At 51.7% G+C, this 26,959-nt stretch overlaps 1 protein-coding gene across 4 annotated transcripts in view; it reads right to left on the bottom strand.

The window, feature by feature from the left end:
• Positions 1 to 644: 644 nt before the first annotated feature.
• SLC4A8 (solute carrier family 4 member 8) overlaps positions 645 to 26,959 on the bottom strand; it is a 114,144-nt gene continuing 87,829 nt past the window's right edge. For all 4 annotated transcript variants that reach the window (XM_089308373.1, XM_089308375.1, XM_089308376.1 and 1 more), the window contains 9 exons: positions 25,260 to 25,373; positions 21,047 to 21,208; positions 19,980 to 20,231; positions 15,493 to 15,561; positions 12,338 to 12,511; positions 10,713 to 10,850; positions 8,677 to 8,768; positions 6,512 to 6,607; positions 645 to 5,611 (listed from right to left, as the gene is read on the bottom strand). In XM_089308373.1, coding sequence (XP_089164499.1) covers positions 5,599 to 5,611; positions 6,512 to 6,607; positions 8,677 to 8,768; positions 10,713 to 10,850; positions 12,338 to 12,511; positions 15,493 to 15,561; positions 19,980 to 20,231; positions 21,047 to 21,208; positions 25,260 to 25,373 — 1,110 coding nt within the window. In that variant the 3' untranslated portion in view covers positions 645 to 5,598. The remainder of the gene's footprint in view (positions 5,612 to 6,511; positions 6,608 to 8,676; positions 8,769 to 10,712; positions 10,851 to 12,337; positions 12,512 to 15,492; positions 15,562 to 19,979; positions 20,232 to 21,046; positions 21,209 to 25,259; positions 25,374 to 26,959) is intronic.

Here is a 26,959-nt window from a genome sequence, read left to right as displayed (position 1 = left end):
CTGTGAGAATGACAAGTGCCCTGTTCCACACCTGTCTCCCCATGCCCAGTGGCCCAAAGTGTGGGAACTGGCCGTTTCCCACCAGAGTGGTTTCCCCATATAGCGCACAGTTCACTGCAATCTAACCAGGTCTCTCTGTGAGCGCAGAAGGCATCATGGTATATACGGATGGGGTGCTTTGAAAACAGCCCAAAGACAATGAAAGGGCTCCGAGCTGGCGAGCTGTGTGTCTGCAGCACGCAGGCCTGGCTTGGCTGCCTCTCTACCAGGTGCTCCCGCAGCGCTGGTGGTCAGGGTGCACCCTGGCTCCACCCACTTACTGCATGGCCTCCCTGTGCCCCTTTCTCCTGCTCTCCAATAGCAGAATTTGAGAGAGAAAACCAGAGCAACCCCTCTGCAAACAAAACAAAAGCAAACCCACCCTGCTCTGGCGGGCCAGCGGATTTTAAAGTCTGCACTTGGAGGCAGGGAAGTCCCTAAATGTTAGTGCTTGCTCTCGGCCTGGCTTTCAGTGCCGCGGTCCTGCTGCCCCAGCCACAAGGTCGGGCACCCAGGGGCCGCCTCCGGTTCTGACCCCCCACCCCACCCGGTCTCCAGCGCACACCCAGGCAGTGGGCTCTGGGCTGAAACAACACCACAGCACAGACAGTTTATACAGACTTTATTTCCCACCCATCGAGGCCAGCGCACGAGTGTGGGCAGGCCGGGTCCACGCGAGGCGCGTCCCGGCTCCCAGCCCTACGCACGCGGAGGGCAAGGGAGGGGGCTCTGTCGCTAGCACACACAGCTACGGGACTGTCACAAGGTTCTATTTACACCAGGGAGTGCGGACAGGGGACGCTTCCTACGCCAAAAATATATGCTTTGGACTCTCTAAAACAAAAATATCTCTATGTCTACGTGAGGGCTACTAGAAACAAGGACGTAGAAAACACAGAAACGTACCAGCTCGCGGGCTGTCCCCTCCCGCTGGCCGCCCGCCCCGGGGCCTGGGAGGGCAGCCGGATCTAGACAACCCGACAGACACAGAAAGACAGCAGTGAGTCCGGGGAAGAGAGGACGAGGAGGGTCCTGGTATCTTATTGAAGGAAAGGACTCGCACGCTCAGTTTGCTGCTGAGGCGGCTGCCAATTTTCTTGCACCTGTCAAAGACCCCTGAGCCCCGCCCACTTCCGCTGCGCACGCGGGCGGGGCTCCTGTCACTCAGGAGCTGACAGGAAGTCCCGCCTTGGAGAAGGCCGACAGGCGGTAGCCCGAGACAAACGCCAGGCTCTCTCTGAAGAGATCCGGAACCATGCGTTCCCCCTGAACTCTCCTACACGAAGCTTCCTGCAGCGTCCCTCCCCCCTCTCCGCGTGATGGAGCGGCCCCGCGTCTCTCTGGACTGGGACAGTTACCTTCCTCGCTGATAAAGAAATGCTGACTCGGCCAACCGCCATCGCCCTAGTTGGCCTTCCGAGATCAACGTGCCGACAGCCAGGAAGAATGGCCTCAGCAGAAAAATTGCTTCCACTTGGCTCTGGAATGTCTTTCTCCTGTGCACACTGAACGCGGCTGAGCCTGTGGCCTGGGGGATCCTCAGCCCCCCGCCCCCAGGAGCCTAACCAGGAAGCCCCTTTCTCAGAAGCTCCCGGCACGCACGGCGCCCACCCTCCGCCGCTGACGGAGAACTGGGAGGCAGAGGAGAGGAGGGGTTGAAAAAGCCGAGGCGGTGAAGGGGTGGGGGGGCTGGATGATGTCCCAGTCCTTGGCCCGCTCCAAGGATTCCTACCTGATGGGAGGCCCAGCGGCTGCAGTCAAAGGAATGTCGAGAAAGCTGGGAATGGGCACGCGGTGCGGTGGGTGGCGCATCCCAGGTCCGGCGGCCTGGGTTTGAGCCCCATTCAGGCTTCCTACTAATGTGCGCCCTGGGAGGCAGCAGGTGACTGTCCAACACTCGGCCCCTGCCACCGATGTAGGAGACCTGCATGGAGTTCCCGGCCCCTGCCTTCAGCCTGGCCCACTCCAGGCTGTTGTAAGCATTTGCGTAGTGAACCAGCAGATTGGAGACCTCTCTCTCTCTCTCTCTCTCGATCTCAAATATGTAGATTTAAAAAAAGAAGGCGGCGGCGGTGGCTGACAACATTCAATGCCAATGCAGAGTTCCTGGACATCTTGCGAGGATGTGGCTTGGAAACCTGAGAAGTCAGAGGACAATGTAGTAATAAACTGGCAGAGCGACTGTTTACAAATCCTAGGAGGCGGTGCGTACTGCCTTGCAAAAGAGATGCCAAGGAGCTGAGCCAACGGCCGGGAGTCCACGCACGGCGCACGGCACTTCTGCTGCTAGTTGAGAAGAAAGCCAGGGCCCTGCACTGCCCCGAGAGCCAAGTCAGGAGCCCAGGCTCGCACAGCAGCAGGTGGCTCTGCTCACGGCCCAGGCTGCAGAGCTGCAGGAGCAGATGGAGCAGAACTGCAACTCGGCTTTGGATGAGCAGAAACCACAGGTTCTCCAGAGACCTCCCGAAAGTCACAGTGGTCAGAGCCTCACCTGCCAGCCACGCCTGGGCTTTAGCACTTGCCAGATTTTTAAAAAGACTTGGGATGAATTTAGAGGCCAGCCACATCCCAGACGAAGAGAAGCAGTGACTGCCGTCTTAGGGAGCCCCTCTCCTCTATGGGCGAGTTTCTACAAACAAGGGAATGGGGGCCAGGAGCTGAGTCCTGCCCTCAGGCGCAGGACACCACCCACCTGTAGCCACAAAGAGCCCGTATGGAGTCTTGGCCACCAAACACAGCGTGGCGTATTCTGCTGGCTTCCCCTTCTTTCTAGACCAATTGCCCCCTAAAAGTCCTGGCTTGGAAGTGACCCGCTACTTAGCAGCTGTAGCTCTTTTCCCTCAGGGCCGTGACCGCTCCAGCTTCTCCCCTCCTGCCTCCACCCCACTGGCTCCCAGGGCCCCGGTCCTGCAAGAGTTAGGCACAGGAACCATCTAAACCCCTGTGTGCCTCCTTCCCCTAAAGCAGTGCCTCCTCGCGCCATTTCCTATACCTGCACCTGCATGAACTTGACCTCGTGCTACTGGGCAGAGAACTCTGAGATCGGATTCCCTGGCTCAAAGAGAGATTACACTTGTCTACCGTCCCACAGCTAGGTGCAAAAAGCTTAATAACCAGGAAATCTCATGGCTACACTCTCATTCTCCAACTCATAACGTGTGCATGAACACACACATTACACACACGTTGCTGCCTTTCTCCCACTCCCAGCTTCATACCCCCAGTGCTACTCAACTTGAGCTCCTCTCCAGGCCTACCCAAGAAAGCAGCAGGAATGGGGCTGAGTGTTTGGTGGGGTTGAAAAAGGGCAGAAAATAAGAGTGGGGAATGGTTCCTCCCACTGAGATGTGGCAGAAGTGAGGGTGGTTATTGTTTGAGAGTTGGCACAGCCTTCCAAGTAGCTCACGTTCCTCAGGTGCAGTGACCTGGGAGGGTGGCTGGGGAAGGATGGGCACTGCCCAGCACTCCCTTGGGGCAGCCCAGCAGACGGGAGGCAGCGAAAGCCATCAGACAGCCGTTTCTCAGTGACATTGTCATCCGGCTTCCTTGCATCACAGGCAACACCTGTGCTACATCCTCTGGCCATGCTGGGGCTAGGGAAGTGGGTAAAGTATCACCAATGCCTCCCCCCACCCCAGGAGGGTGGCAGGAAAAGATGGAAGGATCAAGATGGAGTAGCAAAGGGCAAATGTTCTCAGAGAACAAAGAAGATGAAAAAGAGGCAAGCCTAGAGGAATCAGCCAGAGGAGACAGGGAAAAGTCAGCGAGAGAGCTTTTCCCATTGACAGGTTGCTTCTAATTTCTGCAAATTCGGGAGGTCAAGGGGTACAGTTCTCACGTCCAGACTGAAGCAGTAAGATGTAAAGCTTTGGCTCCCCGAGATTTTACTGCCCTCCTGTTTCAAAGCAGCCTGCCTGATCCCATCACACCTTATGAAAGGAGGCCAGGGCAGCCCCTCCCGGAGCCTGTGAACAGAAATCGGTCAGACCAGGAAGACCGCAGCACGACACCCGGCCGCGAGGCTGCTTGTTCACGGCAGGCATCCGTTCTGAGTGGTTGGTGTCTGTCCTGTACCAGCTGTTAAACACCTTAAAAATCATCGCTGTGCTGAAATCATTGTGACCCTAAGAGATAGGGAAATATGGAAAAAATGCAGGATTCTTTAAACGTCGGGTCTTTAGAGTAAGATTAGAATGCACTAAGATGCTTTAAGAGGCAAAGGGATTCAGAATTCAATAAAGTGATGTCGGTTCTTCACCTATGCAAGGAAATCACACCAGCAGAATTTCCCACTACGCCACGATATTCCAGGACAAGAAACTGGAAGCGTGATTGATGCTCCAGCTCTCATTTTGTGTGCAAAGGGACGAAGGCTCTGTCTGCAGGCTCCTGGCATCCACCACGACACAGAGGAGGAGAGAAAACCCATAAACGCAGCCTTGAACTGAACACCAACATGAATTCCGTCACTTACAGTTCCCTCGCCAGTGTTGCTTTTTAACCTCTGAGAGGCAACACATTCGTCAGCGACAAGAAATCCATCATGAAAAGAAACCAAACGGCTGAAGTGGCTTTGGGCCGCTGGGCTCCTGCTGGCCCGCCACCGAGGCAGCTAAGGAGACAGACACGAGAGCTCTCTCCAGATGGCATCCAAGTGTATCTTCAAGACACAAACAGTCCCACCGAACGGTCAGCGACGACACACCCTCCCCCTTTACTCACAAACACAAATCTCCCCTAGCTATCCAAAAGGCAGATGCTACGACAAATCGTCAGCCCAGGACGCTCCTGCAGGCGTCTAAACTAATTCCTTCTAGACAGCTTACGCTCGTTCTCTTACTCAAGGGGAATCAGGAGAAACTGCCCATCCTCACTCATCACCATGGATTTTCCCGAGCCTTTTCCTACCTAAGCTGAACAACTCAGGGTGCCTCTTAGCCCTTGTTTCTTCCAAGGTGCTCAGTGGGGGCATGATGGAGACGCAGCCAGCTGCGAGGCGTCTCCCTGGCTACAGCAGGAGGTGTGACCAGTGCCCCGATGGCTGGCCCTCCTGCCTGCCTCTGTTCTAACCAGTGTCCCCCAGGGCTGCCCACAAGCCTGCAGACCCTGACAGAACTGGACAGCCTTCCCTTTTCTCTCCGTCCCTCTCCAACTCCCCACCCACGCCTGCCTTTAGGAAGAGGGACCTCAGCGACACAGTGCGTCCACAGGGCTCAGCAGGCCAGCAGAGACGCCACAGAAAATGGCTGGGACATGGGAAGCTGGGTCTTCAGTGGCGGCAGTTCTGAAGTGAAAGAGGAAGTGGAGGAGGAGGACCCGCAGGAGGTGGGCGTCCCCCGCGTTCACATCTGGTGACGGACGGCTGCTGGTCGGGATGGCTGGCTGCCCTCCGCTGCACGCCACGAGGAACTGAACGCTTCAGCATGGCGGTGAGATGGCCACGGACAGGACCAGACCTGGTCTTGCTTCTTCTCGGAGAGACCCGCTGTTTTCTCTGGAACCAGCACTTCCCCCGAGGCACGTACCTCATGGCCCAAATCTTCTATCCTGCCGAGACTCTTAGTTGAAGAGACTGAAGAAAAGTGTTACAATGAGACAGAAAGGGGGACACATGACTCAGCCCCGCTCTGAACACAATGCTTTTGAAGATGTCACCACAATTTGGATCTGGCTATATTTTAAGTTCATTTACAAGTAGACTAGTTCTCGCCTAAAAATAACCACGTGCGTTATACATCTCCACAGCTGCCTGGATTTTCCTCTGCAGGAAACAGGATTCTATATTTCACTCATATCCAGCACACATTTGTTCTAACCCATTCGATGAGGAAACGACCCCCCACTTCCGCCCACTGGTGGCCTTGGCTTTTCTAGGCACTTTAGTAGGAGGTGGGACCAGTGAGGTGCCTCCCAGCTCACTGCTGAGTAAGTGCATTGCCAGAAACACGGCCTGCCCAGTTATACAGGAATTACTTGTCAATGATTAATTACCTGTTTCTAAAATAACAGTTACAATTTAACATTTCAAATCTCTGCTTGGCAATCATTCTCACTGTGGAACAGGTTAAATAGGTTAAGGTCTGTTAAAATACTTTTAATTCTAGCTGAACATGCTAGCAATTTTCCAGTTTCTGTGGTTGTGGTAATCAGAAAGATGCCCTTTAGAAACTCTGAAGTGAGAACCACAAAGAGGATTATGGGAGCTAAGTAGATAAAGCAAATTTACATCCCCAAATAAGTCTACCTCGGTGGGTAAATGGGCAGCTTGACACAGCTTCTCTGTCCAAATATCTGGAAAACATTTTTATGGTTCTTAGGCTTATAGCTTTTCTTGTTGGGTTACCGATGGTCTAGGAAGGGCTATTTATTACACAAATTCAATTGTACAACTAAAACATATCTTAGGTTCAGTACTACTGTCACTTTCGCATCTAAAAATACAGAAAATTGTAAAAATTAGAGTTCTCTTTACCTCTTTTCCTTTGTACTTCCAGGATTCATACTGAGAGCTTTCCACACCGTGGTTTTAGGCATTTCATCCGATATGTTGATCTCAGAGGGGTCACATCTGAAACCAATGCTCATGACAGTGACTGTCACACATTCCAAATGCATTCCTCTGTCTCCAACGACCACCCCTCCCCACCAGAAGGGAAAAGGCTGGGTGTGAGGCAGCCCAGCCAACAGCTCTCAAGAGCTCTGGGAACTGGATGGAAGCTGGCCCTTCTTCCTTCAGCCTCTGTGGATGACATGGAAAGAGGCAAGGTGGCCACAAGGTGGTGCTCAGGGCCGGGCTGGTGTGCCAGCTGCGCGCCCTGCAGGGCCTCCCTGGCTCTGATGGCCACTTCCTGAGCGCTCCCTGTGTGCCAGGCACCCTTCCCTCATTCTCCCGCTTACACTGCCCAGCCTTTTCCATTTGTACTTTACAAAGACTCTCACGCTCTGTCTTAGCTCTCCTCACTAGCACAGCACCGTCAATACCACTCTGATCTTAACCAGCACTGCAATGGAGACTAACACCTCACTTGGAAGAAACAGAAGCTCACAGAGCTGACAACCCAAGGTCAAACGACAGGCAGGGGTAAACGCAAGGCCTCGGCCAGTGCTGATGTGACAGCCCCAGAGTACCCTGAAGGTCTCTCCAAGCCGGACTCTCTCCTCAAGTGTCAAGAGAGGAAGCAGCATCCCGCGAGGGAGGGAACATTGCTCCTACATTCCCACCAGAGACTCCAAAGCTGATGGCTCCTTCCATGACAACCTGTAGAAGGTTTATTAAGAGCCAAAGAAAAGGACCAGTGTTGTGGCACAGCAGGTTAAGCCACTGCCTGTGATGCCAGCATCCGCTATGGCCGCCAGTTCAAGCCCCGGCTGCTCTATTTCTGATCCAGCTCTCTGCTAGGCCTGGGAAAGCAATAGAATATGGCCCAAGTGCTTGGGCCCCTGCGCCCACGTGGGAGACCCAGATGGAGTTCCAGGCTCCTGGAGCTTTGGCCTGGCTTAACTCTGGCAGTTGTGACCATTTTGGGGAGTGAACCAACGGATGGAAGATCTCTTGATCTCTGTCTTCTCTCTGTAACTCTGCCTGTCAAATAACTAAATCTTAATAAAAATGAGAGAGAGAGAGAGAGAGGGAGGGAGGGAGGGGGAGAAGAGAGGGAGGGAGGGAGGGAGGGGGAGAAGGGAGGGAGGGAGGAAGAGGGAGAACACTTCTCTACTGTTCTCTATGGCATAAACTACCACCAGCTCAAGGATCCAGCAGTCAATCTGCCAGGGTCTGCATGACCCGGACAGAGCCCTGCTCTCTCCCCCTCAGGCTTCCTTGGACTTCTAGGCTCCCCCAGTGTATGTGTACCTCTTCCTGAGCAGAAACAAGATGCCAAGAGTCAACCTACACACTGACGGCTTTAACTCCCTGTGATCTGTGGTGAGCAACAGAGAAAAGGACTTTTTGTGACCCGCCCCTCCTCCAGGACAGTTCCCCTTTAGCTCCAGGGCACCAGGTGCCATGAGCCAGGTTGGAACGAGTTCTTTCTATCTCCAAAGGTTTGCCCATGCATGGGAATTTCATGTCTCTGAGGCTGAGAATTCTCTGGAAATAAAGACCCTATCCTATTCATTCTCAGAAGGTAGCAAAGACAGAAGGAACACCGGTTCGAGGAACAGACAGACTAGGCTTTGAATCTTAGTTTCTCTACAAGCAGCCCTGTAACCTTGGAGAAATGACCCAAAACCCTCCAGGCCTGTTTGCTCACTCCTCGAAGTGTGGCTCAGGAGGCTGGCACCCGGGGGCCGCTGTACAGGGGAGCAGGCCAGGAAGCCTCTATCTAGTCCAGTCCCAGCCCACAGACGCGCTCAGAACGCCGCTACCCTCGCCTCTCCTCTTGCTGCGATTCCCAGCGTGTGGAACTACAGTGCCTGGCACATCGCAGGAATTCAGTAAGCAATGAGATGGCCAAGATATTTTCACTGGGGAGAAACTGGGAGGCCAGATGCTTAGCTTGTGATGCCAGCGGCTGCATCCGAGCCCCCCCCCCCCCCCCCGCCCCACCAGGTGGACATACAGATAACCCACCCGCCCCCTGCAGGTGGACATACAGAATAACCCAAACAGGGCACTCTGGGTGCCTGGCAGTTCACCTGAAACTGCTGTTCTTTCCAGGACTGCTTAGTAACTTCCTGCTCTCTAAGGGGAACTTGTCTCCTCCCACTTCCAACATTTTCTCAGCCTCCTAGAAGAAAAGGAGACATTAGACCAAGACAGACACGAGTCTTCTTTAACTTCCCATTCTTCTAATTTCCTCTCACGTATACTCTCAGTGAGTACAGTCAGGATCTTTCATAGAATCGACTCATCACAGAAAGGGCACAGACACATGGATATAGACACATGGAACAGTGTTGGGGGGAAAACAAAGAATCAGAATGTGAGTAAGCCCTGAGATCCCACAACTAGTTTATTGGGAAGAACATATTCAATTGCATCACAGGGCACATTTAGCAGAATCTGAATAGTGGGAAATTCTGGAGGTCAAAGATCCACTTTCTTCAACAAAAGGGAAAACAAATGGAAAGGGAGCTCCTAGAGAGATTTAAGAATGATAGCAAGCAATGGCAATATATGGACCATGACCGACTTTAGGTCCTTGCTCAAATAAATATGTTGTTGGGGCCAGCACTGTGGCATATTGGGTAAAACCACCACCTGCAGTGCCAGCATCCCATATGGGCACCGGTTCAAGTTCTGACTGCTCTACTTTCCATCCAGCTCTCTAATGTGGCCTGGAAAAGCAATGGAAGATGGCCCAAGTCCTTGGATCCATGCACCTACATGGAAGACCTGGAAGAAGCTCCTGGCTCTTTGCTTTGGATTGGCCCAGCTCCAGCCATTGTAGCCATTTAGGGAGTGAACCAGTGGATGGAAGACCTCCCTCCCTCCCTCCCTCTCTCTCTCTCTTTCTCTCTCTCTCTCTGCCTTTCCTTCTCTCTCTATGTAACTCTGACTTTCAAATAAATAAATAAAAATCTTTAAAAAATAAAATAAACATGTTGTTAATAGTAACAATCAGGCAGTTGGGGAAATGTGAGTACTGTTCTTTCTACCTTTGTATATGTTTAAAATGTTTCATAATGAAATATTTTAAAAAATAATTTCACTAATTTAAAGGAAATAACCTCAGAGGGAAAAAATGTGCATAAAGATGCTTCCAGTGTATAATTAACAAAACCCAAAATAACTAAAAATCTTAACAAAGGAAGGATGTTTAGGAGACAATACTATAGAATATTGGTATTCATTAAGATAATCAACATGATTATTGTATAGAAACATGAAAGTATGAAAGGTTGGAGGAAAAAATCAAAAATTATACAGATAATACATGGGAGGGCTTCAAAATATTCATGGAAATGCATATTACGGGAAAGTTGTGCATGGTTTCAACATCTTTTTGCACCAAAGTAAACTTATCTTTGCGTTCTCTTTTCCACAAACTGCATGGAATTCCTAGCTCAGGCCTGACCAGCCCCTGCCCTCGTAGCCAGTTAGGGCGTGAACGAGCAGATGGAAGAACTCTCTCTCTCTCTCTCTCTCTCTCTCTCTCTCTCTCTCTCTCTGTCACCCTGCCCTTCAAACCCTGCCCTTCAAATGATAAACAGAGAGTTGTGGAAAGCCCATTTCAGGCAACACTAGCTATCTGGGAATGCGTCAGCTCATTATGTCCTCGGGCTGGTGTTTTCATTTCAGTATATGTCCTCTGTTTGCTGTGTCCATAGGGTCCACCATGCGGGTGGCCAGGGGCCGAGTGCGAAGGGAGACAGGAATGGAAAGCCCTCTGCAGGTTGTCCTTGCGGGGTGCCCAGCCCAGCAATCAAGTCTCAGAAAAGCATCCACTTTATCTACTTGTCCAGGTATACCTTTAGGAAGAACTGGGTCTGATAATAATGGCAGACTCCACGTTCCTATTCTAGATGTGAGCCTGGTCAACAGACTATAGGCCAAGGGAAAAAGAACCGATTATCAACTCCAAAAATGAAGGACAGATGGGAGCAAGGTTCATCCATGCTCAGCTGAGACCACCCCGAGCTAAGCCTCCCCACTCCCAGCTCAAGCCCAGGCCGTCCCTAGGCTCCATGCAGTGACACCCCATGGTCATGGTGGCTGCAGCGACTCTGACCTCTTCCTCCTTGGCCTTCTTCTTGGCATCGTCCAGCTTCTTCTTCTTGCTCTCAGGCATGAGGTCGTCTAACCAGCTGAGCTCGCGCTTAGAGAAACAGAGATCCATGACTTTCCTGACAAAGACCAAGGCCAAAACCTGGAGGAAGAGAAGTGGGTGAAAGGGGCTGATTTCTTTCCTGGGGTTGAAAGCAAAAATCTTGAGATCTCAGCAGACTGCGGCAAGTCAGGCAAAAGCAGACTCGTACCGATCCTAATGGCTCCCGCTGGCTGAACATCCTTTTTGCGCCAGGGACCAAGGTGCACGTTCCACATGCTGATATTTTAACTCTCATCCTAACAACCGGACAGCTGAGGGGACGAGTGACTTCACTCTCTCTGTGCAGATGGCCCTAACAGCTGCCATCCCCTGGCTTGGGCCACACAGGGTGAGAGCCCGGGCGGCAGCAGCCACACCCAGCCCTGTCACTATCCCACAGTGGGATGATGGCACCACAGAGGGCCCTCTGTATTCCCTCGGGTCCTCTGCCTACACATATCCACCACACCCCCGCCCCAACATCCTTGCTTCATGCCCGCATCCTGCGTCACCTGTCTGCCCACTGGCTGGGCCTGTCGCTCACTTTGTAGATGAGGAAGCAAGCCCAGAGAGAAAGTGAGTTGCCTACAATCTGCCACCGAATTTCCTCAAGACAGACAGGTGCAGGGTGTCTATCTGCTGGCCCACTCTGTGCCCCTGCAGACCATCTTCGCCAAAGGGGAACCAGTACTAACCCCGGATGGCCTGCCTGCTCTCGCTGGTGCCCACCGGCTACCCCTGGCACCGAGACACAGCACAAGGCAAATTAGCCCTTTAGAATTCAAGCACATTTTCCTCTCACTGTAGTGACTGCTGTCCCAATAAATCCAAAATCAACAGGACCCCTCCTGTAAGTTCCCAGGAATTTGCTATTTCTTCAACCAAACACTCAACCCCTGAACACAACACACACACATTTGTTTCTCTGACAAAATTAAGAAACTCAATTTCAGGTTTGTATCTGAGAGATTAAGAGAAAAAAATCCAAATAGAATTACCCTGTGATCTAGCCAGCCCACTCCTGGCTGTAGCCCAAAAGAATTGAAGGCAGGGACTTGAACACCAGGCTCACAATAGCATTAGCCACAGCGCCCACAGGGTAGGAGCAACCCAAGTCAACATCGGCAGATAAACGGGTAAGCAAAGTGGAATTTATACACAGAAGGGAATATTATTCAACCTTCAAAAGGAAGGACACTCAGACACACGCTGCCACACGGATGAACCTTGAGGATGTTAGGCTGAGTGAAATCAGACGAACCCTGCACAAGTCCACTTACACCTAGAAAGTGGACTGGTGGGTGTGAGGCGCTGGGCAGAGAGGAGCGCGGGGAGGTACTGATAGTTGCAGAGTTGCAGTTTTGCAAGATGCAAAGAGCTCTGGAGACGGTGGCGGTGATGGCTTGCACAGCAGTGTGAGTGTCCTGTACTTACTGCCACTGAAGTGTGCTCTCAGAGGGGTTACAGGGACATGCTGTGTGCTACACCTGCATACACTCGACTGCAACTTTCAAAAGCCCTGGCCACACTGGACTTCGGAAACTCACCATCATTGGGAAGACAATGGCAGCCGGAGAGGCCTTGATGAGCCAGAGCAGGACGAGACAGGTCAGCTGGATGAGGGTGAACAGGTGCACCTTGCGCAGCGGCACGTGCCGCAAGTAGATAAAATCTGGCTGGTGCTTCGCCGGCATCCCAAAGAGCTTCAGGCGGTCGAAGAACTGAAAGGAAGGAGCTGGCATTGGTTTTCAGCAGACTCCTGTGGGTCAGAAGCCTCGTCCTGCCCATTCATGTCTCCTACAGTGTCTACACTCAAGACAGAAAACACCATTTCCAGCAGCCTGCAGAGTAAACTGAGCCCCAGGGAGAACAAGTAATTTGGGCAAGGTTGGTTAAGTCAAGATCAAATCCATATTTTTTTTTCAAAGAATCAACTTATTTATTTAAAAGGTAGAGTTAGAGAGAGGGAGAAACAGATTTTCCATCCATTGGTTCAGTCCCCAGATGGCCTCAATAACTGGGGCTGGGCCAGGCTGAAGGCAGGAGCCTGGAACTCCATCCAGGTCTCTCATGTGGGTGCAGGGGCTCAAGCACTTGAGCCATCTTCCACTGCCTTCCCAGGCACACTAGCAGAGAGCTGGATCGGAAGTGGAGCAGCCAGGACTCCAACTGGCACCCATGTGGGCTGCTGGTGTCACAGGTGGTGGCTTCACCTGCGGTGCCACGATGCCAGCCTCAGAACTGATCTTTTCTGATTCTAGGTTCTAGCCTATCCCACACTGTGGCTCCAGAGGACTCTCAGGGAATGCTGAAAACAAGCCAATTACACCTTTCAATACTAAATCTCTTACTTGTTCTTTGAGGGGTCTGGAGCTAGTCATTAAATTACCAATGAAGTAAATAATCAATTAAATAAGCTGAAAAGATACAGTGAACCTTCATGACATTCCGCATATAGAAGATATGATCATTCTTAGATGATGAAAGATGCAGAGATGAACATTAACCACCTGTCCAAGGTCACACAGGACTCAGTATACAAGAATGCCCATGGAGGTGTGGTGTAGCCACTAAGGCACCTTTGGGTACACGACATCCCACATCTCAGTGCCTGGGCTCAAGTCCAGCTCCACTTCCAAGTCCACCTTCCTGTTAGTGTGGAATGTAGGAGAGAGCAGCTGTTAATAACGCCTCAAGTACTTGGAGGCCTTGGACTGAGTTCCATGCTTCTGACTTCTGCCTGGCCCAGCCCTGACTGCTGAGGGAATCTGGGGAGGGAACCAGTAAATGGAAGATCTGTCTCTCTCTGCCTTTCAGATAAAATGAAAATAAACAAAGAAAAGCATATATGTTTAAAAGAAAAAAAAAAAAAAAAGAATGGGCCGACGCCGCGACTCAATAGGCTAATCCTCCGCCTGCAGCACTGGCACCCTGGGTTCTAGTCCTGGTCAAGGCGCCGGATTCTGTCCAGGTTGCCCCTTCTTCCAGGCCAGCTCTCTGCTGTGGCCCGGGAGGGCAGTGGAGGATGGCCCAAGTGCTTGGGACCTGCACCCGCATGGGAGACCAGGAGAAGCACCTGGCTCCTGGCTTTGGATCAGCGTGGTTCGCTGGCCGCAGCGGCCATTGCGAGATGAACCAACGGAAAAGGAAGACCTTTCTCTGTCTCTCTCACTGTCCACTCTGTCAAAAAAAAAAAAAAAAAGAAAAAAGAATAACTATTGGACATTTCTTACAGAGAATTTTCCACCAGTAAAAGAAGCCAAGCTACTATGTGAGGATACTTGGAAAACTTCATGAAAAAATGGAATTAATTCCTGCATAATTTTTCCATAAAATGTCATTTCCATAAACTTTCTTAAAATGCCCTCATATATGTATGCATAAAGTTAAAAAAATTTTAATCCAAATATATTATTTAAAGATTTATTTTATTCATTTGAAAGGCAGAGTTACAGAGACAGAGAGGGAGAGACAGAGATCTTCCATCTGCTGGTTCACTTTCCAAATGGCCACAATGGCCTGGGCTGGGCCAGGCTGAAGCCAGGAGCCAGGAGCTTCATCGGGGTCTCCCATGTGGGTGCAGGGGCCCAAGGACCTGGACCATCTTCCACTGCTCTCCAGGCACATTATTTGGGAGCTGGATCAGAAGTGGAGCAGCTGGGACTCAAAATGGCACCCATGTGAGCTGCTGGCATTGCAGGCTGTGGCTGAACCCAATACACCACAGCACCAGCCCCCAAACAAACTTTCAATTCCACTTCCCGTGAACTTGCTGCAGTTCACGTTATCTGGGTCCCCAAGTGATCGATGACGAGCTTCTGATTTGCTCTCTGTAAGACTTGGAGAAATGAGTTGATAGGCAGGAAAAGACAAGTGTACAGGGGCTGGTGCTGTGGCACAGTGGGTTCAGCTGCTGCCTGTAAGGCTGGTATCCCATATGGGTGATGGTTCAAGTCCCGGCTGCTCCACTTCCAATCCAGCTCCCTGCTAATGCACCTAGGAAAGCAGATGGAGGGTGGTCCAAGTGCTTGGGCCCCTGCATCCATGTGGGAGATCCACAAGAAGCTCTTGGCTCTTGGCTTTGGCCTGGCCCAGCCCAGGCCGTTTTGGCCATTTGGAGAATGAACCAGCAGGTAGAAGACCTCTCTCTCTCTCTCTCTCTCCCTCCCTCTCCCTCTCCTCTTCTCTAACTCTGCCTTTCAAATAAATAAAAATAAAGCTTAAGAAAAAGACATGTGTATAACAGAAAGTTGACATCTGTTTACCTGGAGCAGTCCCACCACTCCCCTGTGTCTTCATGATGCTCCTCCGAGTGAAACTCTCTCCATCACACACTTCAGCCTGGCACTGAGCCTACAGCTGTCCACGTGTGGAAGCCAGTTTGGCTCTTAACCAACCTCTCAGAGCCAAGTTTACCAGCACCTGGCAAAGCACCCATGTTTAACGCATGCCAAATGATTTATGACTGGCTGGAATCCTGACCTCACGCAATCCATACGGAAAGTTTCTGTACTGTCAGCCCAGTAGGGCAACATTTTACCACCAGCTCAAAGTCATGTCTGAGAGAGCTTACCCGGCAAGACTGGGAAGCAAATTCTCAAATTCCCCGGAGTGGGGGGTGGAAGGCGGGGTTTGCCCATCCCAGCTCAGGACAGGTGAACTCACAGTGAGAAGACAGCGGCCTTGCTGAGCCACGCAGTACCTGAATTCCCTGGAGAGAGGAGACGCCCATGTAGAGGAAGACTCCATAGAGCACTGGCATCGGAATGAACTGGAGACAGAGGAGAGAAAGGCCAGACATCAAATGTGGTGTCACAGTACACCTGCGGTTATACCAACTGCCACAGTCTCACCAACACTGAGCAGAACAGTGGCTGGCAGGGCCGGGGCGGGCCGGGGTGGGGGAGGATGCTCAGGGGAGCTGGGTCCTGATTAGACAGGGAAGTAGGCTGGGCTTCTGTCGCACAGCAGGGTGATCAGAAACACCAACAGCGGACAGTGCGCTGTGTGTTTCAAAGAAGCTCAGAGAAAGAATGTGTAATGTTTTCACCACAAAGACACCGTAAGAGTTTGAGGAGACAGATACGTCTGACCTGCACTGAAACATCACAGGGTATTTACACAGGTAAATAGGAATAATTTTGTGTGTTAATTTTACAAAAGAACACAAACTTTTACATCTCCAAGAACAAAACAAAGGCACAAAATGGTTTCATAAACATGGCGTTGGTTTCTGCTGCCTGTACATGATTTAGGAGTAGAAGCAAAAGCAGAAGCTGACAATGGTAAGAATCATTCTGTTCTGGAAAGATCACAGTATGCTAAACCACTGTAGGCTCCTCTCCCACCTGCCTGGTTCTTCCTCCTCCAGGTAGATGGGCAGAGGAGACACACACCCACACGCACACACACATGTGCACATACACACATGTGCACAAACACACCTCTTACATAGCTGGTGCCATTCAAGCCTCCCGGCACCACACAGGCACCTCCCAGGGACTTGCTGTAGCTAACATGGACTACCCGAGCTTCCTTTCTGCTCACCAGAGCTGAGGGCAGGAGGGGGAACGACTGGGGGAGGGGCCTTATGACCGTTCCAGTACGCCCGACTATCCACACAGCACTTCACCATGACTCCATCACACCACGCCTATCACAGTGAGCAACCTTCAGAGCAAGTCTGGGGCAGTGAACCAGGGACTACGGAATCAAGACAAGGAGTCTCCTAGCCCAAGGCTACACTCAACTTGCTGCTATCCCAGGGTCAAAGACAGCCCCGAACACAAATCTGCTCAGAGTTTGACAAGCCCCGTTAGGTTCCACACTGTCCCAGCTCAAGAGCAGCCAGACAGCCCAGCTCCATGAGCCCCTCGTCCCCAGAGAAAACCCTCCTGCAACAGGGCCAGGGTCAGGGAGGCCAGGTGATGCCCATCACCCTGCCTCTGCGGCTCCTCCAGGTGGAAGCCAGAGCAGGGGACAAGGCGCTGGACGTGTCACGTAGAGGGACAGAGGCAGCAGAAGAAACTGCGTGGACAGCAAGGGGACAGGAAAACGGTGCTGCCTCCTCACCACGACACTTGGTCCTCCGCCTTGCAGGGCGTCTGCACTGCAGTCTGGAGTGGTCTAGGATTCATTGGAAAGAGGGAGAGGCGCCAAGGGAGAGCAGGCGGTGTTTCACAGTGGGGAGAGCCGGGGAGCTCTGCTTCTCAACCCACCTCCCCAGACATGGGCCTTAACCCCCCCACCCCCCCCCACCCCCCCAGTTTCTCATATTCAAGGTCTCTCCTCTCAGCTGCACTCTCCTGCCTGGTGCCGTCTTTTTCTGTTCCAGGTCCCAGGAAGCCTCTGGAGCTGCACTGCATACACTCCTTACTTCCCCCCTCCCACTCTCTCCAGCCACCTGCCGCTGGCTCCTGCCCTGTTGTCCTCACCCATTCCTTCTCTGGTATGGCCCCTCCCACTCCTACCCTCAGGTCTCTGGTAACTACAAATGAAGCACTTTTAGCCCATGTTAAAACATACCAACAGGGCTGGCGTTGTGGCATAGCAGGTAAAGTCACTGCCTATGATGCAAGCACCCCACGCGGATGCTGGTTTGGGTCCTGGCTGCTCCATTTCTGATCCAGCTCCCTGCTGATGTGCCTGGGAAAGCAGTAGAAGATGGCCTGGGGCCGGCACTATGGCGCAGCAGGTTAATGCATGGCCTGAAGTGCTGGCATCCCTTATGGGCGCCAGTTCAAGACCCGGCTGTTCCACTTCCGATCCAGCTCTCTGCTATGGCCTGGGAAAGCAATAGAAGATGGCCCAAGTTCTTGGGCCTCTGCACCCACGTGGGAGACCCAGAAGAAGCTCCTGCTCCTGGCTTCAGATCGGCGCAGCTCTGGCCGTTGCGGCCAGTTGGGGGAGTGAACCAGCGGATGGAAGACCTCTCTCTCTCTCTCTCTCTGCCTCTCCTACTCTCTCTGTGTAACTCTGACTTTCAAATAAATAAATAAATAAATCTTTGAAAAAAAAAAAAGAAGAAGAAGATGGCCTGAGTGCTTGGACCCCTGCACCCATATGGGAGACCTAGAAGAAGCTCCTGGCTCCTGGCTTTAGACTGGCCCAGCTCTGGCCTTTGGGGCCATTTGAGGAGTGAACCAGCAGGTAGAGACTCTCTCTGCCTTTCAAGTAAATAAATAAATCTTTAAAAACACCAATGCCCTCAGATGACAGCCTATGGCTTAACTTACTGTGATCATTTCATTTCAGAACAAAATGATTTTTTAAAAAATCTTTATCAGCGTCTCCTTCTCAGTCATGTTAAGGCAGCAGAAATGAATGCAACCTGCAGAATCTGCTCTTAGCAAACTTCACTAGGCCTCTAAGTTCCAAAATCCACACCCTTGGATGTGTCTTCATCTCCCTGACAGCTTCTAGGCTCTCCCTAGGTCTTTTTTTTATTACTATTTGACAGGTAGAGTTATAGACAGTGAGAGAGAGAGACAATGACAAAGGTCTTCCTTCCGTTGGTTCACTCCCCAAATGGCCACTACGGCCGGCGCTGCACCGATCCAGAGCCAGGAGCCAGGAGCTTCTTCCTGGTCTCCCATGCGGGTACAGGGGCCCAAGCACCTGAGCCATCCTCCACTGCCTTCCCAGGCCACAGAAGAGAGCTGGACTGGCAGAGGAGCAACCGGGACTAGAACCTGGCGCCCTTATGGGATGCTGGCACTGCAGGCAGAGGATTAACCAAGTGAGCCACGGTACCGGCCCCTCTCCCTAGGTCTTCACCCAGCCCCTCACTTGGCGTCCCGGGCCCTCAGCCACCCGGGAACTCACCTACTGCCCCTCCTCTACCCACCCTCTCGCCCCCACTCTCCTCCCTGACCCCCCTTCTCTTTTACAACTGCCCTCCCCCGAGCGATCTCCCCTGGCTTCCAATACCATCTCTGAGTTGTTCACTCCCAAGTTCTTATTTTCAGTCCAGAATCCCCCGCTGTGGCTTCTCCACCGAGGTGGTTCCCAGAGAGGTCACTCAGATCTGCCCACAGCCCTGCCCCTCCCCAGATCACAAGGTGCCCTCCACCTAAAGCAGGCCTGACCAGAGGGCAGGTCAGGCACCTCACAGGCACCTTTCATTTTTCCACTTTGCTCAGCCCAGCTCACATGCAGTAAAGCAAGAAGCAATGCCTTCCTCTCTGTTTCTGCCACCACCTTCCTCATCAAAGCCACTGTCATCTCTCACCTGCAGTAGCTCACAGGCCTCTCTGCTTCTTGCCTTCCTTGGCCCATAGAACCCTACCCTGTGGCTATCAGCCAGAGTGACCTTTGTGAATTACCAACTGCAGATAAACCCCTCGCAGGGCGCTGGCACTGTGGTGTGGCAGGCTAAATGTCACCTGTGACGACAGCATCCCATAATCACAGTGCTGGTTCGAGGCCAGACTGCTTTGCTTCCAATTCAGCTTCTTTGCTAATGCGCCTGGGAAAGCAGCAGAAGACGTCCCAAGTATTTGGGCCCCTGTCACCCGCATGGGAGACTCGGTTGGAGTTCCCAGCTCCTGTCTTTGGCCTGGCCCAGCCTCAGCCATTGCAGTCTCTTGGGGAGTGAACCAACAGATGGAAGATTCTTTCGGTCTCTCTGCTCTCATTGTTACTCTGCCTTTCAAATAAATCCATCTTTAAAAAAACCCCAAAACACCTTTAGCAGTGCCCCGCCCCCACTCACACTTCAGCGTGTTCTCACCGTGTTCCCATCCTGCCACGACACCCTCAGGCCACAGGGTCCTTGAGAGCTCCTAAGAGTCATCCCCCCTGCCACCTCAGGGCTGCCCTGACTACTCTCCCCTGCACGCCATCTCCCACCACTCATCGCATGGCGTCTCCATCTCATCTCCAAACATCACCGTCTCCGCAAGGCCTTCTCTGGCCACCCTTAATTCTCCATGGCACCGACACCACTATTCTCTTACGCTGTCTTTCCTTAGTAGTACATGTCACGTTCTGTAATTATGCTCGTTTTCTTACCCAACTTGAATAACCTCCATGAGGGCAGGAGTGTGTGTGAGTGTGTGTGTGTGTGTGTGTGTATGTGTGTTGTGTGTCTTTGGCACACTTCTGTATGCCCAGCATGCAGCCTAGCAGGATTCCTGGCAGAAATCAACCCCCAAGATGTGCCACACTACCCGGGGAGGGCAGGATTACCTTTAAGATAGCCGTCATGAAGACTGAGCAGCCCATCAGCACGAAGATCATAAGGCCGGTCACTCTCTGCTCACGGATGCCCAAGAACTTGGGCTGCTCTCCAGGCGCGGAGCACTCGGATTCCAGCTTGAGGCTGTTCACGTGCGTGATGGACAGGACAGTGGCAGCCACAAACCAGGGCAGGCCCATGATGGAGCAGACGCCCAGCATGATGGCCACCATCAGCAGGTCCAGGTGGTAGCCGCAGCCTTTCTGTGGGGGAGGGCAGAGTCTCTGTCACCATTAGTGGGAAGGCAGAAGCAAGATACACAACAGTGAGCTAAGGGTCTTGGGCCCAAGGCAGAACAGGTGTATGGGTAAGGAGGGAGTCCAGGGCTCCCAGAGAAGGCTGTGGCCCCTGTTCCATAGAGAGCCTGTCCTGGACACACTGTATCGCAGACTCCAGCTTATTCTGAGTCTCACACACACAAAGATCCACCTTCCCTGGAACAGGAAGCGGAGACCACTCTAGGTCGAGAGAGACACGACAGGACCTGGAGAGAAGTGTCCCTACTGGGTTCCCGCAGCCCACGCCCAGATCCTTGCCGGACGTGATGCTGCCCACTCTGAGTAAGCAAAGGGCAGTGATGGAACGCGTGAAGCACCTCACTGCTGCGAGCACCAGGATGGACCTCATACCCCTGGGGTCCTCGGGTTCAAAGTTCAGTGCCAGACACCAATGGGAGAAAATCTGCCGCAGGCTTGACCTGGGCTTAGCAGAGCAGCTAAGCATCTGCCTGACTCAGGGCCAGCAGGGCCTCTGCCCATCCACCTTCTCCACGGACTTCAGAGCAGAGGGCTGGAGCCCAACACCTTCGCCTACCACACTGACACGCTCCCCTGGAGCCTCATCGCTAGACAACTCTGTTGTTAATGGACGGAATGGGACCCTTTCGGAGCCCCTTCTATGACCCCGCTGTGAAGGAGCTTTATCCTGAGTCTGTGTTTCCTGGTCTCAACGGGCTCACCCTAAAATGAAGAGTGTAGCCGGCTGCCATAGCACCTGCGAGGTCAGAACTTCTCGTTACCTTGAGCTTGTGTTCCTTCCTGTTAATGATGACGGCCGTGATCTGCTGGTCCATGAATATCAAGATAGTGCAGAGAAGAGCCGGGATGATGGCAGCTATCACAGTCCACCAGGGGTTGGGGCCAATGGGGCTGATGATCCACCCACGGTCGTCCCTTGTGGGCTAAGGGAAAAACAAGGCATTCTTATCGTACGTTAAGTTAACTATAAGGGCTGATGCTGTGCCGTAGTGGGTTAAGCCGATGCCTGCAGTGCTGGAATCCCATATGGGCGCTGGTTCAAGTCCCGGCTGCTCCACATCCAATCCAGCTCTCTGCTATGGCCTGGGAAAACAGTGGAAGATGGCCCAAGTCCTTGGGCCTCTGCACCCGCATGGGAGACCCAAAAGAAGCTCCCCACTCCTGGCTTCGGATCGGTGCAGCACTGGCCATCGTGGCCAACTGGGGAGTGAACCAACAGATGGAAGACCTCTCTCTCTCTGCCTCTCCTTTCTCTGTGTAACTCTGACTTTCAAATAAATAAATCTTTAAAAAATATCTATAATCATTGGGGCAAAACAAATCAAATTGAGTCACAACACCTGCATCTCTTTTATTCTTGAAGAAGACTCCTTAAAAAATAAAGAAAGCATGAAATATAGCAATCCCTTGGGAAATCCATGACCTTGATCCTAATCTCTTTTGAAATAGTCAATTCGCAATTCTCAACTTTCTGTGGAACGTTCATTAATCCTGCACTTCCTTCCAATAACTTCTTTTTAAAAAAGATTTCATTTATTTATTTGAGAGGTAGAGTTACAGACAGTGAGAGGGAGAGACAGAGAGAGTGGTCTTCCACCCGCTGGTTCACTCCCCAACTGGCCTCAAAGGCTGGAGCTGTGCCAATCCAAAGCCAGGAGCCAGGAGCTTCCTCAGGTCTCCCACATGGGTTCAGGGACCCAAGGACTTGAGCCATCATATACTGCTTTCCCAGGCCACAGCAGAGAGCTGGATTAGAAGAGAGGCAGCTGGGACTAGAACCGGTGCTCATATGGGATGCCGGCGCCGCAGAGGATTAACCTACTGCGCCACGGCGCTGGCCCCCTTTCCATTAACTTCTCATGCCCCTGGGCACAGAACAATTTTATTTCAACATTAACCCAAGTAAATTATAATTAACTACAATATGTGCTGTAAAAAAAAAAAAAAAACCTTTAATGACGGGGCTGACACTGTGGCACAGTTGGTTAAAAGCTCTGGACTGGGCCGGCGCCGTGGCTCACTAGGCTAATCCTCCGTCTGCGGCGCCAGCACCCCAGGTTCTAGTCCCGGCCGGGGCACCGGATTCTGTCCCAGTTGCCCCTCTTCCAGTCCAGCTCTCTGCTGTGGCCCGGGAGAGCAGTGGAGGATGGCCCAAGTGCTTGGGCTCTGCATCCGCATGGGAGACCAGGAGGAAGTACCTGGGTCCTGGCTTCGGATCAGCTTTGGATCTGCTGCGCCGGCCGCAGCAGCCATTGGAGGGTGAACCAATGGTAAAGGAAGACCTTTCTCCCTGTCTCTCTCTCTCTCACTGTCCACTCTGTCAAAGAAAGAAAGAAGGAAGGAAGGAAGGAAGGAAGGAAGGAAGGAAGGAAGGAAGGAAGGAAGGAAAGAAAGAAAGAAGGAAAGAAAGAAAGAAGGAAAGAAAGAAGGAAAGAAAGAAGGAAAGAAAGAAGGAAAGAAAGAAGGAAAGACGGAAAGACGGAAAGAGAGAGAAAGAAAGAGAGAAAGAGAAAGAGAGAGAGAGAAAGAGAGAAAGAAAGAAAGAAAGAAAGAGAGAGAGAAAGAGAGAAAGAAAGAGAGAGAGAGAAAGAGAGAGAAAGAAAGAGAGAGAAAGAAAGAAAGAGAAAGAGAGAGAAAGAAAAAGAAAGAAAGAAAGAGAGAAAGAAAGAGAAAGAAAGAGAAGAGAGAGAGAAGAAAGAAAGAAAGAAAGAAAGAAAGAAAGAAAGAAAGAAAGAAAGAAAGAAAGAAAGAAAGAAAGAAAGAAAGAAAGAAAGAAAGAAAGAAAGAAAAGCCCTGGACTGAAGCGCCAGCATCTCATATGTTCGAGTCCTGGCTGCTTCACGTCCAATCCAGCTCTCTGCTATGGTCTGGGAAAGCAGTAGAAGATGGCTCAAGTTCTTGGGCCCCTGCACCCATGTGGAAGACCCGGAAGAAGTTCCTGGCTCCTGGCTTCGGATTGGCACAGCTCTGGCTGTTGCATCCATGTGGGAAGTGAATCAAGGGATGGAAGACCTCTCTGTCTCTACCTAACTCTGCCTTTCAAATAAATACATAAAATAAATCTTAAAAAAAAAATTAAAGACTTCCAGAGACAACTATAAGTAATTTAGACTTGGGGCCAGTGCTGTGGCATAATAGGTTAAGCATCTGCCTGTGTGGCATTGGCATTCCATATGGGCACGGGTTTAAGTCCCAGCTGCTCCACTTTTGATCCAGCTTCCTTCTAATGGCCTGGGAAAGCAGCAGAGGATGGCCCAAGTGCTTGGGCCCCTGCACCCATGTGGGAGACCCAGAAGAAGCTCCTGGCTCCTGGCTTCAGATCAGCGCAGTTCTGGCCATTTGCGGAGTGAACCAATGGAAAGAAGACCTCTCTCCCTGTCTTTCCCTCTCTCTGTAACTCTGCCTCTCAAATAAACAAATCAATCTTTAAAAAAAAAAATTTAGACTCTCCCACTCACTGCTCTCTCCAGAAACCATATATTGTGTGTTGATGGCACAGAGAAAAGCAGAGCAGAGTCAGTTGTGCCGAATCTCTCGGGCTTAGACTGGACTGTTCCAGGGCCCTTCTCCCATCAGAAGTGAAACAGGAGCCCTGGTACCAGAGGCTTGAGAAGGACCCCAAGATTGCTCAGTTTGGAGACGTGCTTGACCTAGGACCTTCTGCACTGTCCCTGGAAGATAACTGTTCAGGGCACATCTACACTCTCCCAGGTTCTCACCCCCCCTCCCCCGGGTATTCTGGGGAGGGCACCTTCACCTATTTTGGTAAATGGTGCTGCAGTCTGGAAGAAACCCTAGTAAAATTGGCCGAGTTGGCCCAACCATGGCAAAGACTAAAGCATTTGGTTCCATATTAGTTATGACTCCAGGGTTCAAAAATTTTAATTTTACTTATTTATTTATTTGAGAGGTAGAGTTACAGACAGTGAGAGGCAGAGACAGAGACAAAGGACTTCCATCCACTGATTCACTCCCCAGATGGCCACAATGACCAGAGCTGAGCTGATCCAAAGCCAGGAGCCAGAAGCTTCTTCTGTGTCTCCCATGCTGGTGCAGGGGCCCAAGTACTTGGGCCATCTTCCACTGCTTTCCCAGAACATAGCAGAGAGCTGGATCGGAAGAGGAGCAGCCGGGACTCAAACTGGCGCTCATCTGGGACACAGATGCCGCAGGCAGAGGATCAACCTACTACAGCACAGTGCCGGCACCCACAAACTCTTTAACAATACCACTAGGTCCCAAATTATGAATGAGTTAGATTCTAAAATAGAATCTAAGTTCCCTTAGTAATAATGTTCTAACTGGTAGTTATGTTCTCAGATCTATATAAACTTTTCTTCAATTCTTTGTGACTTTATAACCCCTAATAATAGTGTTGGCCTTTGGATTGGGTCTTGGGAGCTGGGGACCATGTAGTATAATAGGGAAGGGAGGAAGGAAGAAAATTTCACTTCCCAAATGTCCACATTAACAAGAGATTGGCCAAGGCCAAAGCCAGAGCAGGAATTCAATCCAGCTTTCCCACATGGGCGGCGGCAAGGACTCAGTTATTGAGCCATCACCATTGCCTGCCAGAGTCTGCATTAGCAGGGAGCTGGAGTCAGCAACCAGAGCTGGGCCTCACACCCAGCACTTGGATGTGAGATGAGGCATCTGACCTGGGGTCTTAACTGTGAAGTCTCCCTGTTTTAAATCGTAACATGAAAAACAGTAAATGGCATTAGGGATAATAAGCAGTACTTTCCACTCATTACACAACCTAGTTTCTCTGTTCTCTCTGGCTTTTCTCACTGGAACTCAGCCAAGCCCGGAGAGTTTGCCTTGCTGAATGGCAAGGTGTCAGGAGCAAGGTTCAGGCTTCCTTGACTGCAAAACGCATCTTAGGAAGAGGACACACGAAGGCTTTCGAGAAAGATTTGCAATAAGATTCTATGAAAGCTCAAGAGGGCAGCCAGCACCCTGAGGTCTGCTCACCTTGAACACGCTGGGCACTTGAAGCTTTGGTGATGGGACGCCAATCAGAAAATCCACAATCACCATCGTGAAGATGGTGAGGAAGACGGCAAAGTCACTCACCATGGAGCGCACCTGGCAAAGAATTGGAGAGTAACTGTGAGGGAACAGTTCTTAAGGTCCTTGAAGAAGGCTTTCATTTTGCTATTGAATGAACACAGGCACAGTCAGACGACGTGTGAGTGTGGGTACACCCAAAGTAACCGAAGACTTCTGCTCAGGGCATTCAGGCTCAGGGTTGGCCCTGGTCTGCAAACTTGGACCAGCTAAGGACTAAGGTGTTAGCCGAGAACCTCTGTGGCTGCGTTAACTCCCCTTGTCCCTCATGCTGGGGTCTGGTCCCCCGCGGGTCCTGTCAGTGCTGCCTGTGGCTCATCCAGATTCAGATTCAGATTCAGAGCCCCTCTTGCCACCTCCCCGGCTCCAGGTCAAAGGCACCGTTGGCTCTTTTGGGCAACTACGGAAGTCACCTGATTCGCTTCTACTTTGTCCTCCACAGCTTTCTTCAAAGGCGGCTGCTGGGGACGAATTCAAAACTTCAGTTCACGTGTTATTCCCGTGAAACCTTAAAGCGGCTACTCATTTCACTGAGTTAAAAACCCAGGCCTTCCTGGCCTATGAGGCCAGCACTGCTGGCATCACCAGCCCTCTGATTCCAGCTCCTAACTGTCTTCTGCTCGCTCAGCTCCAGTCACACCCACTGTGTTCCCTCAACATGGCAGGCTCACTCCCACCTCAGGGCCTTTGCACTTGCTCATCTCACTACCTGAAAGGCTTCTCCTGGTGGCATCTGACTACTTCCTGTGGCCTCTGACTGGTTCACATGTTTGCCCTCTCTGATGGCGGACACCATCTGTTCAACTTCTGCATCCCCTGTAGCGCTTAACCCAGACCTGAGCAAGCCCGATGGCAAGTCATTAACTATGTGTCCAGATAAGAAATTAAAAAAAAAGACCTAGACCTTATTTAAGGCTTTTCTTCCTAAAGTCTAGGGATGCTTTATGCTGTGCATATGCACACAGGAAACATTATTTCCCGATGGAGCTTCTCCCCCCATTCACGACCCTGTTCAGTGAGCCCTCACTCACGGAAATGCCACCTTTTCCTCCTACCTGGGGCTCCCTTTCAAAGCAGTGGGTCATTCAGCGACCCTCCATGTGGCCTTGAATTCTGCCCAGCCCAACCCAGCAAAAGTCCAGCTCGCCCCACACACAATGCAAGCCGCATCAGGGAAAGGCTGCTGGGGCTTCAGCCCCAAACAGCAAGTCAGGAGCGTGTCAGCGCTATAGTGAAGCGTGGCCTGGGTTCTCGTGGGCGGAGCTGCCCCAGGCAATCACCCCAGGTGACCACGGTCACGAGCCAGCTCCAGCGACTGCACGCTGAGTGTCCCAGGGTTCTGGAAGGGAAACTTACCCGCATGGGGAAATGAGGCTTGGTACCTTTTACAAAACAAACTACCACCTTAAACATAGTGAGGCCTTGAAATCTAAAAGGTTTGCAGTGTCCTCATTCCACAAGGCCCATCTATGACAGAGGCTGCCGGACCAGAGAAGAGTGTGCCACAGCGTCCCCACAGGGACATGGGGAGCTTTCCAGCCGGCCGACCAGTGCACAGCACACAGGGGAACGGCAGGGTTTTCTCTCCAGCATCAGCTTTCTAC

This window comes from Oryctolagus cuniculus, chromosome 11 (assembly GCF_051225735.1).
Source record: "Oryctolagus cuniculus isolate XC-2025 breed Fujian yellow rabbit chromosome 11, ASM5122573v1, whole genome shotgun sequence".
Taxonomy (NCBI): domain Eukaryota; kingdom Metazoa; phylum Chordata; class Mammalia; order Lagomorpha; family Leporidae; genus Oryctolagus; species Oryctolagus cuniculus.
Note: the sequence above shows the minus strand (reverse complement) of the source record. Positions and strands in the feature narration are given on the sequence as shown.